The sequence below is a fragment of the Ambystoma mexicanum genome, chromosome 12 (assembly GCF_040938575.1).
Source record: "Ambystoma mexicanum isolate Mex_15411 chromosome 12, UKY_AmexF1_1, whole genome shotgun sequence".
Lineage (NCBI taxonomy): Eukaryota > Metazoa > Chordata > Amphibia > Caudata > Ambystomatidae > Ambystoma > Ambystoma mexicanum.
This window is the reverse complement of record NC_090936.1, coordinates 992,128,188-992,144,443: the sequence shown is the minus strand read 5'-3', so window position 1 is coordinate 992,144,443 and position 16,256 is coordinate 992,128,188. Positions and strand designations below refer to the sequence as shown.

The following is a 16,256-nucleotide window of genomic DNA, read 5'->3' as shown; positions in this document are numbered from 1 at the left end:
AACTGGGCCACCGTGCGGGCAAGCATCCATCAAGCTGGTCTAGGGGACACCACAGAGACAGCTACAGGGGCAGGCACCAGGGACTCTACAGGCTGGGAATTACTGAGGCATGTCCTCAGAGGCCCTAATGTAACTGATGCAAAGCTTACCTCATAGAGAGGGAACCAGGTTTAGGTAATGAGGAGTGTCTATAGAGACAGTCATGGGGAAACAGCTGGGCTCTTCCAACAAAGGATTACAGGGGACGGTATAAGGGGTCTATAGAAGTAGCCATGTAGAGATAGAGGGGCTCCGAGGGCCAGGGCATTGTCAAAATGACTTGACTAGACAGACAATGGAAAGTGATGGGCTGATGTCAGTCAATAGAAAGAGTGGGGAACACTAGAGATTGATGTGGGGGAGATGTACGGCGTGACCTTAAACGGCCACAAGGGAAAGTACTGCTACAAGCATAGGGCTGGCTAGAGAGGGCACTAAATAAGACAGCAATGGGGCATGGTGGGACTGGAGTGCTCTACAGCCACTTTGTGCAGCAAGCGACCTCTACAGAGAAAGACATCTGGTAGGAAGAGTCTTTACAGAGAGTTATGAAGAGGGGGTGCAGCTCAAGAGGGACTCCTAGAGGCTAGCACACACAGGGGAGTGAAGGCAGGATTAGTACAGAGGGTAGGTAACAGGGCACCTACTAGCGAGCTCATTTTTCGGGTATAATGAGTCGATCTGCAGGCTTTCTCTAAAGGCAAAATGTCCTGGGACTATGGTTCGGAGCCACACTGCAAAGTTGCTCCATGCACACATGTACAAACTGTGTGTTTTCCCTTCTCCAACAGTAAATTTGACCTGTACACCAAGACAGAAGAGATGCCAGACGTAGAACAACTGCGGCCACATTACCAATCCCTGGTGGACAAGTATTGCCCAGGAATTCTGCGCTGGTGATGAGCCCACCTGTGTCACCCACAGCAGAGGTGAACCACCTTCAACCAGGCGTATCAAGGGCACAATGGAGGACTGATTTCATAAAGGCCTGGGACAGAAACTGGGAAGTAATTCCAGTAGAAGATCAAGGCTGAGGTGGAGAACGAGTCGATTCAAAAGCATTAAAGCATGCAGGAGAACAAGCAGAGCACATGGACCTGCTCCTACTCATGTTACTCTATAAGTTGTGTACCCGAAGTCCACTAAGAGCTGTAAGGGGGGACAACTGGCTACCAGATCACAAGCAAAGAACAATTTGAAAGCCTCCACTGAGATTGACTTTTTGAAACATTACTCAAGGTCCCGCCCTTGACTGAAACACTACGCACCCCACCTGCTCACAACCAGTTACCATCAGCGATCTAGCCCACTTCACAAAGGCTTCCAGCACCAATTACTTCAGTGGTGGTTCTAGACATTTCAAAACGTGTAGATTGGATACATTTGTAATATTGAAGTTGAGGAAAATGTTGGGAGTGTGGGTTACATTGAAGAACACCCATCTCGTTTGATACTTGGAACCATATGCAATGATGACTGAATGATTAAATCCACCAATGGCTGGATGATTAGACGGCACATTTTCTGAAGTCTAGCTCTTGGTGTACTGCTGAGACTTTATAGTGGGCCAGAAAGACCAAAAGAATCTGGGGATGGGATTGTGAGCAACATCTCTTGTGACCGACTCGTGCACAGACACATCTGCCCTTCAGAGTCACCCAAGATCAGTCACCTCGGCCAGTCTTGCATCTATTCCAGCTGACATGCTAAACAGAAGGCAACTACTTGCAAGCCTTTAATACAGAACATCCTTAACACATACCGAAGAGGATCGACAATTCGCTATGCAAATCTGTAACTTACACAACAACAAGGCGTACACCTCCCACCGATCAAGGTACCAGGCCCCGTTTTAAAAGGCACACCATGAACGAATCTCTCATAACTAAACTCCACAAGTCCTATCTAGAAACATCAGGAGACAGTGCCATGTGAAGTGGCCACAAGGGAACATGCTGGCCCACCAGAAAAAGTATCACATTTTGTGTTCATTGTGAACACAATCTTTTGGATTTCTGTATATGATGCTACTTCTTGATGGGTCAGGTGACTACACTCTGTTTTTTCACAGACATGGATGGATAGTAACAGGCATGGGTGGGTGTGTTCAGAGGTGGTTTTGTTGAGGGAGCTCAGAGTGGTTAGAAGGTGGTGAGGTGTTGGTTGGCCATGGAATAGAGGTTGATCTTTAGTGGTGACCACCTCAGTTGTAGTAGGCTTTTTCTGCAGAGATAAAGTCTTTCTGTTGTGAGGAGCAGCTACCATTAATAAGCACCTGCTCAGATAGGACTAGTTTGTTTTAATGGGGGTGGGGGCACTAAGCTTGAGGTAATGACTAAGTTGCCTTGGGGCATGTCAGCTGAGCAAGGAAGTATGTTGTTTTTCTTTTTAGTGTGAGGGGTTTGTTAGGGAAGCTTACATATTTGACGTTGATGGGCATGCAAAGGAGACCAACACGTGAGCGCCCATCACACAAAGCCATAATACATGGACTACCTTCCACAGGTTTACTTGAATTAATGGCGAAAGCCTTGCCTTGTGCAGAAAGAAGCAGGGCAAAGCTGGAAAAGAAGGATCCTGAGTACTTAGTATGTCATTGACTTACAGAAATGCAAAACATTCAATATCCTACAACAGAACCAAGAAGTGCCCTCCAGTCACTAAGCGAAGAATTGCATCATATCCTACATACAATGCAAAGTCACGGCTCCACATGAAGCTAGTAACTTGACCGTCTCACATGAAGGCTGCAGAAAACAACTCACACTACCCAGGGCAAAAGAGAAGGAGCATCCCACAGGACCCAATGGGTGTCAGCTTGATGCAGTGTAGATCATCATGCAACAGTCATGTGCAGTAAAGTGCCCTTTGCCAAAATCCATCTCGTGACCCCAAGCAGAGAATCATAGATCCTAGTTGGAGACCTTTCCCAGCTGAACTCTCCATGTATCTACATATGCTACTTGTTTGGAAATTGGGGACAGCAATATTGTATCTTGAGCTTGTCAGAACAACTCTCACACAGGGAAGCACATATGACAGATTGCCATCTGATTTTTTTGCATGGATAGCTCTCAATCTTTCATATCTACTTGGAGGGTAAGAGCAGGCCGCCTGAATAACAAAAGTGACATTTGAACCGAACCGCCCATAACATCACAGCAAGTTGATATAAAGCCACCAAGCATAAAAACAAGAAACTGCCTGGAAACACAATCTGAAACTTTTACATAAGCGAGTTTTAAGTGCTACACAAATTCTGTATTTTATAGAGAATACTTGCAAAATACACAAATCCCATAATAAAGCTAACAATCGATAATTCCTTATATAAATATGATACGCGGAAAAAGTAATATTTTCCATATCAACAAAAATTAATGCAAGCATGAAAATCGTTTGTTGTACCACTGTAGTTTCAGGATTTAGACTTACAACAACAAGCAAGGTGTAATAAAGACACATGCCTACAGTCATGGTTTGACAGACACTTGTAGCTTGACATTGTACATAGGGTTAGGAAAACTCGAATTTCCACAATAAAACAAACACTTTCAATGTTCATTAAACTAGAAGACATCTTAGAATGAACATACTGGATTTTATGAAAGGGAGTTTTTGCGTGCCTGTTTAATTGCCCTGCAAGAAGGACCAGATGAATAGAGATCTGTGTGGGCTTTCACATTTAAATGACCAGTCACAATTCCAATCACCTAAACATTAATTCAAAACAAAATGCAGAGCACACAACAAACAGATGTGTTAAAAAGCATTTGCAACTACGTGCTCTTATCAAGCTGATTGTGAATGCAGTCAAGCAGCTAAACGATCGTCACTGGTGAGTGAGGGGCGAGTTAAGGCGGGTGATACCTGCCAAAAGGCAGATTTAAATGCCTTCTCTTGGTTCACAAATCTCTTCACAGTAAGGCACCACTGTATCCATCCTCTATTCAACTCTACAAGCCTTCTCATAATCTTTGCTTTGCCTCCTCAACTGCCCTTGTGGCTCCTTGTCTGTGATTCCTCTTGTGATCTAGCACCTTGAAGCGTCTTTTGTGCTAGATGGAATTACAAATAATTATCGCAGATCAAATAATCGGACAGACTCAAGCAACATGGCAAAGTACTACTTTATTCTCATTAATAAAGCAGAGAGAACTGACAGCCATCAAACTGACATGCACACTCACAGAAGAGCTTGCTTACTTAGAGGTCTTATACCCCAATATGCGTCATCTAGGATGTCATTCTAAATAGCAAATTATAAAATGCATCAAGGGAAGGGATTGGTTAAGGGAACATATCTACGTATAGAACATATACAAATTAGTACACTATTGGCTACCACTTATCTGTAGGAGATGCCTAGAACTACCTCTACATTTGTATAGTACTGATTATAGCAGACAAAATGGCAGTGGATTGGTCTATGCAACATTGTATGTTAGGTTGTCCTTCAAGCTCACTGATTGGCTGGCATGATCTCCCAACCTTGGATTTTCGGCTCTTCAGCAGCATGTATGTGAAATGAAACTTAGGTGTTTGAATCCAGTCAGCCTACTCCCCGTTTTGCCAATTAGGCCATCATCTCTAATTGGTCAGCCAAAGTCTATCATCTGTAGGTGACCTTGTAGCCTGCTCGCTGCCCTGGAACATTCAAGTGAGTTGTGAGCACACCTCTATCTTCGTCTGAAGCTCTAATGAATAGCCCTTGTTTTCAACTTCTGAGTCACATGTGAAGCAACCACAAATTTGTCAATTTCAGCCTTCTATTTACTGCTATTTGATTCAATCATGCAGGGTGCCTTTACTCCTCTTGGCCTCTAGAAACTTGCTCACTCTACCCTGCATAGACTTCATACACTTTTAATTGTCCAAACCTTTGACCGTTGCAGATGTTTTCTTCTTCTTTAATCTAAGAGATAGGTGCCCTTCGTTCATAGCTCATCCTGGTTAACTCCTATTGTGCATTGCAATTATTCCTTAAAATACTTTCCTTGATCCTTGGCTAACATAGTGCAGAGGAGGAGCTAAGTATCCCCACCTCAACCACTTTGCCCAGAATGCCTATATGTTGGAAACCAGAGTATGTAACCTATGCAGAGCAATTGAAACGACAGATGCCAAAGGAAATCCTGGAGGCAAGGTTCCCGTCTAGAAAACCATACCTGCATTCGAGACAGTATGATGGCTAGTTAAAAAATATCCCAGAGGAAGCAGGTTGCGTGACTGACAAAGCAGATTGGTGACATCATGCGAAAGTAGAGCGGACATACCTGGAAAAGATGCAGAGATGAGAGAATGCAGACATTCTATAAGGCATCAAGAATGTATCAAAGATAAGCAACATATTGGGCTCAAGATGAAGAGGCTTATGCTAAAGAAACAATGAAGATATTAGGTCAGTTTACATGTGTACAAACGCAAGGTAATGCAAGCAGACAAAGTTTTCATGGGGCTAGCTTTATAGTAAAATAGACTGCGGCAAGCCCCAATGTATGAATACATAGGAATGAGTAAAGAATGGATTGCCTCATTATGGACTATAAGCAGAACTGAGTTAACGGAGAAAGGCCATTTTTCCATGCATGGCGCAGTTAGGAAACAAATGGATTACAGTCGAATTTCAGAAAGGTGAGGATGAACGAGCCAATAAGCCAAGGTCCTGTTTGACTGAGAAGAACAGAAATTAGTTACAATCTTGTGAAGGAATGAACCTCCTGTTCAGAAGCTTGGAGAGAACAAAGAAGACATCGGAGGCTCATTGGAGAATAGTCTTTTTAATAAACTGAAAGCTCGATTTCGTGGTCTCCAGTTAAGTGGGGAGGAGGAGTTGGATGAACATGATGGTCACACCTACGCATGAGGGCAGAGCACGCCTCTACTCCCCTGTATCTTCCAGAGCAAAAGAACACTCCCAAGGACAAGTTCAAAAGGCCTAATTGAAAGCAGACAACTGAGGTGATGGAAGATGTTCTAATTGGTGGGAAGCAGATATTTAAGACTAACTCACCAGCACCTGGCAGGCTGGCCTGCGTGCGGCTAGCGTGGGCTGAAGGATGCTGACGGAGGTTAGAAGCCAACCAATGATAGAGGATCGCATGATTGGGCGGGGGTCCTATAATTTGTGTAGCCAATGGGACATTGTGTATGTAGTGACCTGTTTTGAGGGAAGGGCTTAGTTGCCCCACCTGATAAGAAACCTATCACCTTTCTCACGCCCATTAGACGAGTATGGATTGTATACTTAGATGTTCCCTTAGACCCCAAAACTCATCAGTAGGTTTTTGTAGTTTGCCACGTAGGATGACGTTAGCAATAGGCAGGTTGTACGTCACCAAAAATGAGATTTTAGTATAAAGGTGTGCTTTTTATGAAGTTCGTTGAGACCTTACTATGATACGTCTGATGACGTTCGTTGTACTCCCTGTTTTAGATAATTGATATTAAAATGTATCTTTTTGCCAACTTCCTGAGTCGTTTCGTTTATAGATGTTCGAGTAACCTCTGCATCCCCATTCATCTCAAATGTATTGCTGACCCATCTTAAAAGCCTGGAAGTTTTCCAGTTCAATAGCCTTCCTTTTCTGCACACAGAGCTTTCCAGCTTCTCCCGATTCTGCGACCTTAGTCTTTCTCCGAGGTAGCTTGGTTGAATTTGACACGAGTCGGTGTCCATCTTCCTATCATGGCTGTCCATGCCATGTTATGCATTTCTCTATGGCAAGCCTCTATATGGTTCCTTCCTACCTTGCGTTACTGCGTATTTACAGTTATTGACACATAAGTTACTTCATCTTCTTTGTAGTCACGATTACTTTAGCCGTAGGTACATATTTCTCTTGGTGCTTCAGTTACAGTGTTACTCTTAAGTATTTTCATATCGTTTTAGTATAGGTCGATATATCTTCATAAGTGCATGTGGACATCCTTCTATGCAGCATCCTCCAACACTTTCAGTGTGAGGGTACATTCTGTATGGCTGAGTGCATAACGTCTCGCATACACTCAATGCGGTATAGGAACGATACATGGGATACCATTTACTGCTCTTCTACTGTTCCAGTATGACAGCGGTGCAGGGCGGTAACTAGTGAGAAAGCATCAGCTGCTCCTCTACATTCTCGCTTCCGTTCTTGGTCTATTGTTGCTAAACTTACATGGAATTCTCTTCCCTGGACATCTGAGAAACAGTCCACACAGATTTGTTCATAACCAAACTAAAAGGCTACCTCCTCGCCTCCAACAATTTAACCTACCTCCCTCACCTGCCTGCTAGCTAACATTTTTACCTCACCTCTAACTGACCTCTGTCCCTCACTTCCTCTGCCTCCACTCTAGCGCTTCACCATCATGGTCACATCCCCGAGTACAGCTCGCCGTACAGCTACTTGCACTTAATAATGGCCAATGTTGGCTGTCCTTAACCTATGTATGTCCACTTATTTATTGTCCCCAATGACTGTTCCATTTACTCCCCTCCACAACCTGGTCAGAACGTCCCTCAACCTGACCCCATTGTTAGAAGCTCACTGCTTCCCGACAAATTAGATTTCTTATCTAATGTACGTTCTTTTGGGATCAGAAGAGCATCGTTGCTCCTGTATATAAATACAATTCAGGTTCGTTCTTCATTTTGTTTTTGGAACGCTTATTTGCAGAACCCAAAATGAAGGTTAGTTGAGAGTAATGCGCATGAACTGGCACAATGCAACCAACCTCCCAGTCAGTCAGGCAGCAAACGCTCTAGGATGTTTGCTCTAGGATGTTTGGTACCAAATTCTTTCAAGCCCACTTCCTGCAGTGCCCGTTAGCCACACTAGCATCCTTGTTTAAATGTTTGCACTATGGCACTATGGCATCATATCAGGACAAGAGGAGCAGTAAATATCTTACGAGACAAATCTGATTTCCCTTGTCATTTTGCTGCAGCAACTCCGAGCACAATCTTGCTTTCTGCCCTCAACTTCTTCCCCTGGCTGGCGACTCGACTCTTCTATCTCACATCTGTCTCTTGCATTTCCACTTCAGCACTTCCATGCATCTGTGTCGTCCAACTTCTGCTGGCTACTTGCCACCATGGCCTTCGAAAATCTTTGTCAACCCTATACTTGACAGTGTGCACCACCAAACACTTGCACCCACAAACTGTCTTCCATGTTTGCAAATTGGCTGCCTACTATTATCACCCACACTCTTTCTGGCATGAGGTGAGTGCTAATGCTGATTGTTTTTGATTTGGGTTGCATCGTAAAGGCTTGCCACCCCCTAAAAGAACACCCTTGCTTTGTTAGGGCCATTACCTTGCGCTGGTGGGCTTCTACCAAGTGTATAGCTTTGTGAGAATGCCATTATCACCATATTAAAATCAAAACACGATTGTGACCAAGTGAGAAACAATGCTTGCAAAACCACAGGCAGATAGTAACACAAACCGATAATCCCTTTGGGAACGAGCGTCAGCTTGAATGCCAGCCAGCACCGGGTGGAAGCCACTCCATCTCCCGAGCTCAGCCAAACTACAAGAGAAACCATTAAACAGTGCAAGAGCTTGTCTTTTCCGATTCTCGGAGTTCAAAAGCAGCAGCAACGCTAACCATGTAAAGATTTTGCCATGGGGAACAAGCGTGGCCAGCAAAATGGTTGTTCCACATTGCAAGGCAGTGAGCTACTCAAAGAAGTTATTTTACCAGATGATGTGTCTAAATTACTACTGCTCTGCCAGAGAACAGGGATGAGTAGTGTCAAAACTGCCTCCTCAACCCCATACTACTGCAAAACCAGCAGTGGTCCTGATCATAAAAGTGAAACAGGCACAGCCAAGCGATATACCTCCTGTCTTTTGTGGTAACGTGGGCAAAGGGCAGGCTATATTTGTAAGTGGGGTGTGAAGTGATCACAGTAAGTGTACAAATACTCCAAAATAAAAGAATGTCCACTCAATGTGATATATATATATATACATAAGCACTCTTAAAAGCACATAACTGAACTAAAAACACCAACCAAAACCCACCCCTGTGGAAAGAACACACAAAATCCAGAACATCTATGTGATAACACTCTGGGTACTGGAGCAGGGATGAATCAGTCAAGCATTTGCAGCAATGCCACTGTTCAGAGGATGTCCCTCAGAGCGGAAATAGCCAGAGATAAGTGCCTAAAAGTCACCAAGGTCTCAAAAGCGGCCCAGGGGACAGAGTCTCTTCACAGCACCTATTTCTGGCTTTGGGGGCTCAACAGCATTGAGCATGGCTTCTTAAAGCTTCCTCAGGTGGTGATTCGGTGTTGGGTTGTTGAGCTGGTCAACTGGGTCCAACACACTGTGCGGTCCAAACAGTAATGGCACAGGCACACATTTTTTCAGTCGGTGTAAATTACAAGCTGTTCAATGCAGTATTCAGGGCCCAGGGCTGCCCTTGACTTGTGGGTTGCTGGGAGGCTCTCTCCAGGGACAAGGTAACTCCTTTGGTTGCACTCCCAACTCCAGGGATCTTGGCTGGAACCTACAGGGTATCCATTAAGCTGGCGCCTGGATCCAGTGATGCCAGCAGAAACCAGGATTTAGTCCACAGCAGTTCACCCCCACTGGCCCCAGGGGATGGTTAGGGAACCAAACACTCCTCTTCTCTATGCAGAGCACTTTGGAATGAACTGCACTCCAACAGAGTTCGAGATTATTCTTTTCTTGGAGTCCAGGAAAGAATCAAGTAAGGAGTGGGGAAACCCCTTCCTTCTAAAGGTAAAAGTGTCCAGGGGATTTGGACATAAGCAAGCCTGCTCAAAGCGTTCTAATCCGTATCGCTATTGCAAGTGGCTTTTTGCCTTCTTGCATCAAACCCAGAGTGCTTTGTTCAACAGGAGGGGCGTAAATATATGTCCCAGATATACCACAGCAACCAAGCATAGCGAGGGAGGGAGTCAGCACCAATAAAGGGTGTTTGGGGGATTCTTACCGAGATAATATTTTTGAAATAATGGTTTAAAATGGTGCCTTTTAGAGCACACTTTTTAGATAAACTGGGTAAAAAGTGAAACAGTTTTCAATTGGTTTTGTGGGAGAACTCATGAAAAAAAATCCAATAGATGAAAGTAACCAACAGCGCAAAGGAGCATTTCTCCAACACATTTCCAGGATTGAATGTAAAATCTGCCTGGCCCGAAGAAACGATTTTGTGAATCACCCAAGAAAATTCTTAACCGGAATTATAATAAACTCAAGTCAGGAGACCTAGAAACTTGTATGCAAGCCGTCATGAACAATTTGTCAGACCTTGATCCCCCAGACAGACTTGCAGAAATGTACAAGCTTCAAATCAGTAATAAGCAATATGCCCCGAGCGGCGGTGGCATTACCGACTCGCTTCGCTCAAGCCTACAACTATTGGCCCCGGGGCATTACCAGAGTCGGTAATGCCCCCACTGCGAGGGGCATATAGCTATTAGTACCCCGGCCCGCAAAAACTGTGTGACCAGGGCACTAAAAGCTTTTTTTTGTCCCGAAACGCTGCGGCGGTTCAGGTGAAAAAAGAAATAAACACGTCAAAGGAAATGGCCGCCATGGAAAGGGAAAAAATGAGTCCATTTTGCCTTTCCATGGCGGCCATCAGGAGCTGACGCGCTGGAAACAGAAGCCTTTTCCTGCGCGTCCGCTCCCAAAAAGAAAAGTTAAGTGCGGTTGGGAGGACGGAAGGGAGGGGAAGTGGAAGAGAAAAAAATGGATGGCCCCGCTCCGAGTCTCCACACGGCAGGAGGCTGCCATCGTCCCCCACCAGGGACAAGGGATAGAAGGTAAGTGGGGTGGGGAGGGCAGGGAGGGAGGGGGGAAAAAAAAGCCAAAGCCTTACCCCAGTCCCCGGCAGGGGGCGAAGGTACCTTCTCAGCCGTGGGGAGGCTCGGAGCGGGGATCCCCCCCCCAACCTCCCACCAGGGACAAAGGCCATGGAGTGCCAACAGAGGGATTCCCGGCCTGGTAATGACTCAGCGAGGGCCAATCAGAATGGCTCTTTCAATCCGATTGCGCCCTCGCCGGGTTCTAATAAACAATACAGCGCCATTAAAGACAAAGACCATCAGGTAACACCCTAATAAACAAGATTGGTTTACCCCTGACCTACAAATCCTAAAGCAGGAAAAAAGACAAGCTGAGTGTGTATGGGCAAAAAATTATCTTGAGAACAGAAATAAATGGAAAACTTTGGGAAGAAAATAGAAGACAAGGATTCTTGAGGTCAAATTGAACAAGCTGGACATAACACACAAAAATTCTTTGAGCTATACAGATCCTGGGAAAAAACCACCACCCTCACTCAAGGAATTAACCCTAATAAGAAAGACTGAAAATTTGCAAAAAGCATTTCACAACAAGGTCTTATTAGCCCGCGAAAAAATTCAAAACTCACAAGTCATCATAAAGAGACCTTCAGAATATGAGACAGAAACTCGCACCAAGAACCCTAACACCACGCCCAAATTCGGCTTTCAAGCCATGACTATTGTTGACACTACCCTAATGTTAGCGAATATCAGGCCCACCTCCAGTATAGGGGACCTCCTTCCCACTAAAACATCAGCATCTTTGCCCCTTTCTTCACACATTTCATAAATGCTTCCTTCTTACATAAGAAAGTTCCAACTTCTATCAAAGTAGTAGCAGTTACACCTATCGTTAAGAAACCAGCACTCGGTGCCAAGGACCCAGCAAATTTAAGAATAACAAATACCCCTTTTTTTATTAAAACAATACTGGACAAGGCAGCAACTATACAACTACAGGATCCCTTTGAATCCACGGCCGTTTTCCATCACACACAATCTGGCTTCCGTAGAAATTACATGACGGAAAGTGCCCAGATCTGCAGACCCAAATGGTAAGAAGTATAGATGAGTGGGCAAACGGGTCTACTTATTTTATTAGATCCCCCGGCGGCATTTGATCTCCTAGACCACGCCAGACTCCTGGAAACACTGGGCAATACCGCTAAATGCTCAAGTCACGCAGAAGAATGGATTTGCACCTTTTTAAGCGAAAGAACATCCAAGATATGGATGTTACAGCCTGCTTAGATCCCATCTCCATCAAATACGGGGTGCCACAAGAGGCCTGCATCTGTCCAATCCTTTTTAACATCGACATAAGGCTCCTATGTAATAAACTACACTGACGACTTCCAGTTAATCATGGATCTTAGTGGTGACCATGAAAAAGACACAACATCCCTCAATCATATATATTCGATCATCCAGCAGTGGCTGACCAAAAATCGGATGCATCTAAACAGCTCTAAAACAGAGCTCATTTATCTTCGCAGATGGGAAATTGAGGACAAAAAAATGTAATTGGTTAATTGGTTCAGTCAATTTACAAGAGGTGATGAAAACAAGGTACTTGGGGTATTATCTAACTGACCAGAATTCTATTAAATGGTGGAAGGAACTGCTTGAAGAAAAGTGTAAACCATTAATGTCACAGATGTGTCTTATTCGCAAAAAATATTGCAACTTTTCCCTAATTCCGTTGGTTCAATTTTATTTACTAAAAATTGAACCAACTATTCTTTACTACCTTGATATCTGTACAGCTGAGATCGATGACCTACTTGACATAATTCAAGGTAAAATATGGAAAAAGACATTGGGGTTAGCGGTGTCTATCCTGAATGATATTATTCGACATGAATTTGGTTTATTACCATTATCAGTGAAGAAAAAATGGAGAATGCTCAATAATTATAAAAAAATGTTATCTCCTCCAAGAAACTTTGTACGAGGACTTACCAATTAGGATAGCTGCAAGGTCTTCCAAGGCTCTATATAAATATTTCAAGAAAATGTAAACGATCCTAGATCTAACTAATTTTACCAAAGATGAGCTCATAGCATGTCTTCCTACCAACAAGAGAACATTTCAACGCTTTTATTGGTGTATACAGTCTGACAGGATTGGGAATTATAAAGTGTTTTATGAATACGCTTTGTTCAGAATGAAATTGGGTGATCTACCGAGCTATATTCTAAACTTTCCAGGTCAAAAAGAAAGAAATCTGTATATACGTTTTAGGCTTAATCAATTCCCCACATTCGAACATGTCCAGCATTGGCCAATATATAAATCAAAATGCTTAGCCAAAGTTATCCAGTGTCGGTTCTGCGGTATGACGAACACTGTAGAGTCTCTAAAACACCTAGTAATCTTCTGTTCAAAATTTGAAGCACTTAGAATTCATGAATTTGGAAAGTATTGGTATTCTGAACCACACAATGCCAGAATTTTATTATGGAATAGATGTATGTGGGGAAAGAGTACTATCCAGATTTTAAGGTTAACTAAAGTTCTTGAGGTACTTAATGAGCAATTATTGGAAATTGGATTATAAGGGAAATATGGTATGACAGCATGTTTTGATATGAATCCTTAAATACACCTGTAGCTTGGATATGCTTTTCTGGGGATTTAAGAAACAAAGTAACCTCAAGTGTTTTTATTCTATGTATTAGCTTAAAGATGACAAAATGATCTTGTTTTATTTATTTTATATGTTTTGTAATTGCAAGAGGTTTTTTTATTAGAGATATGAATTGTAAACTCTGATGAGTGTCTATAGAACTCTAACTTTGAATATATTTAATATGTATTGTAATGAAAAACGTGTTTTCATAAAGTTGTAAAGGTTATTTGATTAACCAAAAACAATAAAAAAAAGCTTATGATCGCCAAGCCAGAAAAGAACTGGACCAAGCATACAAACTTTATGTAGACACATTCCCCATCAAGGTGGTTGAAAAAGTAAACACACACTACTACCTTAAAATCTAAAGACCGATAAATCCTCTAGTGTCAAGCAAAACTCTAGTTCGAGCCATAATCATGCCTCAGCTGGACTACTGCAACGCCTTATTATGCGGAGCAAGCAAAAAGAACATTCAAAAGTTAGACTGTCCAAAATGACGCTGTCAGGATAATCTACAATGCTACTAGGAAAGAAAACACATCTCACACTACAGAAAGGAGCTTCACTGGCTACCTGTAGAAAAATGTATTACATTTAAGACACTGACTCTAGCCCATAAGTGCCTATATGGAAAAGCTCCAGACTACCTAAAGCAAACACTAAGAAAATACTCCCCAAGCAGGACCTTACTCTCAAGTACCACACATCTTGTTATACCGCAAGCTAAAGGAGCTCAAGGAAAAGGCAGAACCTTTGCTCTTAAAGCAGCAAGTAACTGGAATAAACTCCCTATATCGATGCAATCGGAGGAAAGTTGCACTACTTTCCGGAAAAACCTGAAAACTACCCTGTTCGAATAAACTAGCCCCTTTTCAGACATTTTAGCACCATGTTGTCTGTTTTACGCCCTGATGCCTGCGGGATACGGCGCAGTAGAAATAAACAAATGAAATTATTAAAAAATGACTTTTTGCACAAAATGTGCCAGTTTAAAACATTTTCACGCTGGCTATGTCCATACATGTCCATGCGGACTACACCATTATACCCTAGTGTTCCCATATACGAATATACTTATGTTTGCTTTGCACATAATGCCAGTAACGATACTATAAGAAAACATGTCAATGTTTGTTCTGCCAATATATGGCAGTATCCCCATGTAAAAACATACTCCAGTTGGCTTTAACATTAAAAATGCATACCAAAGTATGAAAGCATGTCCAAACTGGCTGTACTAAAAGGCCAACCGAGCTTCATAATAACACGATCATGCTTGCTTCATCAAAGATGCCCAATACAAAATGTCATACCAAAATAAGAAATGGATTGACTGACTGCATTGAAATGCCAGTCCGGCATCATAACACTTATGCTTGTTTTACCAAAGATGCCTAATACAAAATGTCATGTGTAGAGAAACCCCTTAACGCTCACAGCAGAAAAAATAAAACCCACTGGGGAAAAAGGTACAGCACACCTTTTGCAAGGAGAACAAGGTTTATTCTCATTAAAAAAAACAAGTACGCGATAGCAGAGAACTCGCACGGTGTGCTCGGTCGAAATTAGTACAAGCGTCACGTTTTTTTAAGGTGAAACACGCCACAATTGGCATACATTGAATAAGGTACTAATCTGCGTAGCTGGTTCTGGCGACCCTATACATAGGCATCCTGCTCCATAGGGGATGCCAGGCCATTGGTCCCAGCTCCTCCTGTCAGTCTTCTTCCATGTGGGGCCTTCTCAACACGTCAGTAGGTCCACAGCTCCTACTTAGCCATTTAAAAAGTTACAAACCATAGCATGCCATATCTGCTGGCCTAATGTGCACCTGGTACTGCAAACCTGGGCGTGGAGGTCACACTATCTTACAAACCCCATCTCGATCCCAGATGTGTCAGCGCTGTTCCAGTTCTTCCCATTCCGAACTTAAATGTGTTACTTTCCCTCCCTGGCACCTCACAGCACAAATCACATGGGCCTAGGGTCTGCTATTATCTTTTGGATAGATTAACAATCTAACAGCTTTATAGTTGGTGTTCTGGGATGAAACTGTACTCTGGGATGTTGGGGTTTTGGAATATGGGCATCTGGACACTATGGCCTTATTACAAGTTTGCCGGTCCGGATAAAACAGTGCTGGTGAGCTTACCGGCACAGTTGTTTCCAGACCGTCAAATGACGAGTCTGCGGGTGAGTGCCATTTCGCCCCCACCAGGGTTAGACCTGACGGGCGGAATGGCACCCACCCAGACTTTCACAGAAACACCAGCACAGTTATTAACAGTGCCGGTGCTTCCGTGGTCCCCACTCCCATAGAGTCCTAGTGAACCCTATGGGAATGGGCATCAACATTTTACTGGAGCCTGACTTAGCGGACCACCGGGGTTGTAATGCCACAGTGTTTTTGGCAAGTCCGGTGCTACGTGGAGGCATTTTTCGGTATCATTCGCCAGCTGTATCACTTCCCAGTGGATTATCTGAAGCCATTTGGCGTTGGCAGCTGCTTGCACTCCCAGCAATAGCAATTAACCAAATAATGCCTCTTCTTTATTATAGTCTATATTGATATGGTATTTCTTTGAGCAACTGTGATGAAACTTCGGACAAGTAGTTCGACCTCTGCTTTCTTTGCAATGTATCTTCCCCTTTTCTGGCAAGAAACAGAATATCGGCCGCTGCAGCAGAACTGTGGTGGGGACATACAACACTGGTGCTGGTGTTGGGGCCGATAAGCCACCTGATCCCACTATCAAGTGCTCTTCA

The 16,256-nt window shown here is 43.4% G+C and overlaps 1 protein-coding gene across 1 annotated transcript in view; it reads left to right on the top strand.

Moving 5' to 3' along the window:
- Positions 1–3,361, top strand: part of MIOX (myo-inositol oxygenase) — a 108,665-nt gene extending 105,304 nt beyond the window's left edge. The window contains exon 10 of the mRNA XM_069629498.1: positions 831–3,361. Within this exon, the coding sequence (XP_069485599.1) occupies positions 831–939 (109 nt within the window). The 3' untranslated portion in view covers positions 940–3,361. The remainder of the gene's footprint in view (positions 1–830) is intronic.
- The last annotated feature ends 12,895 nt before the right edge of the window (positions 3,362–16,256 follow it).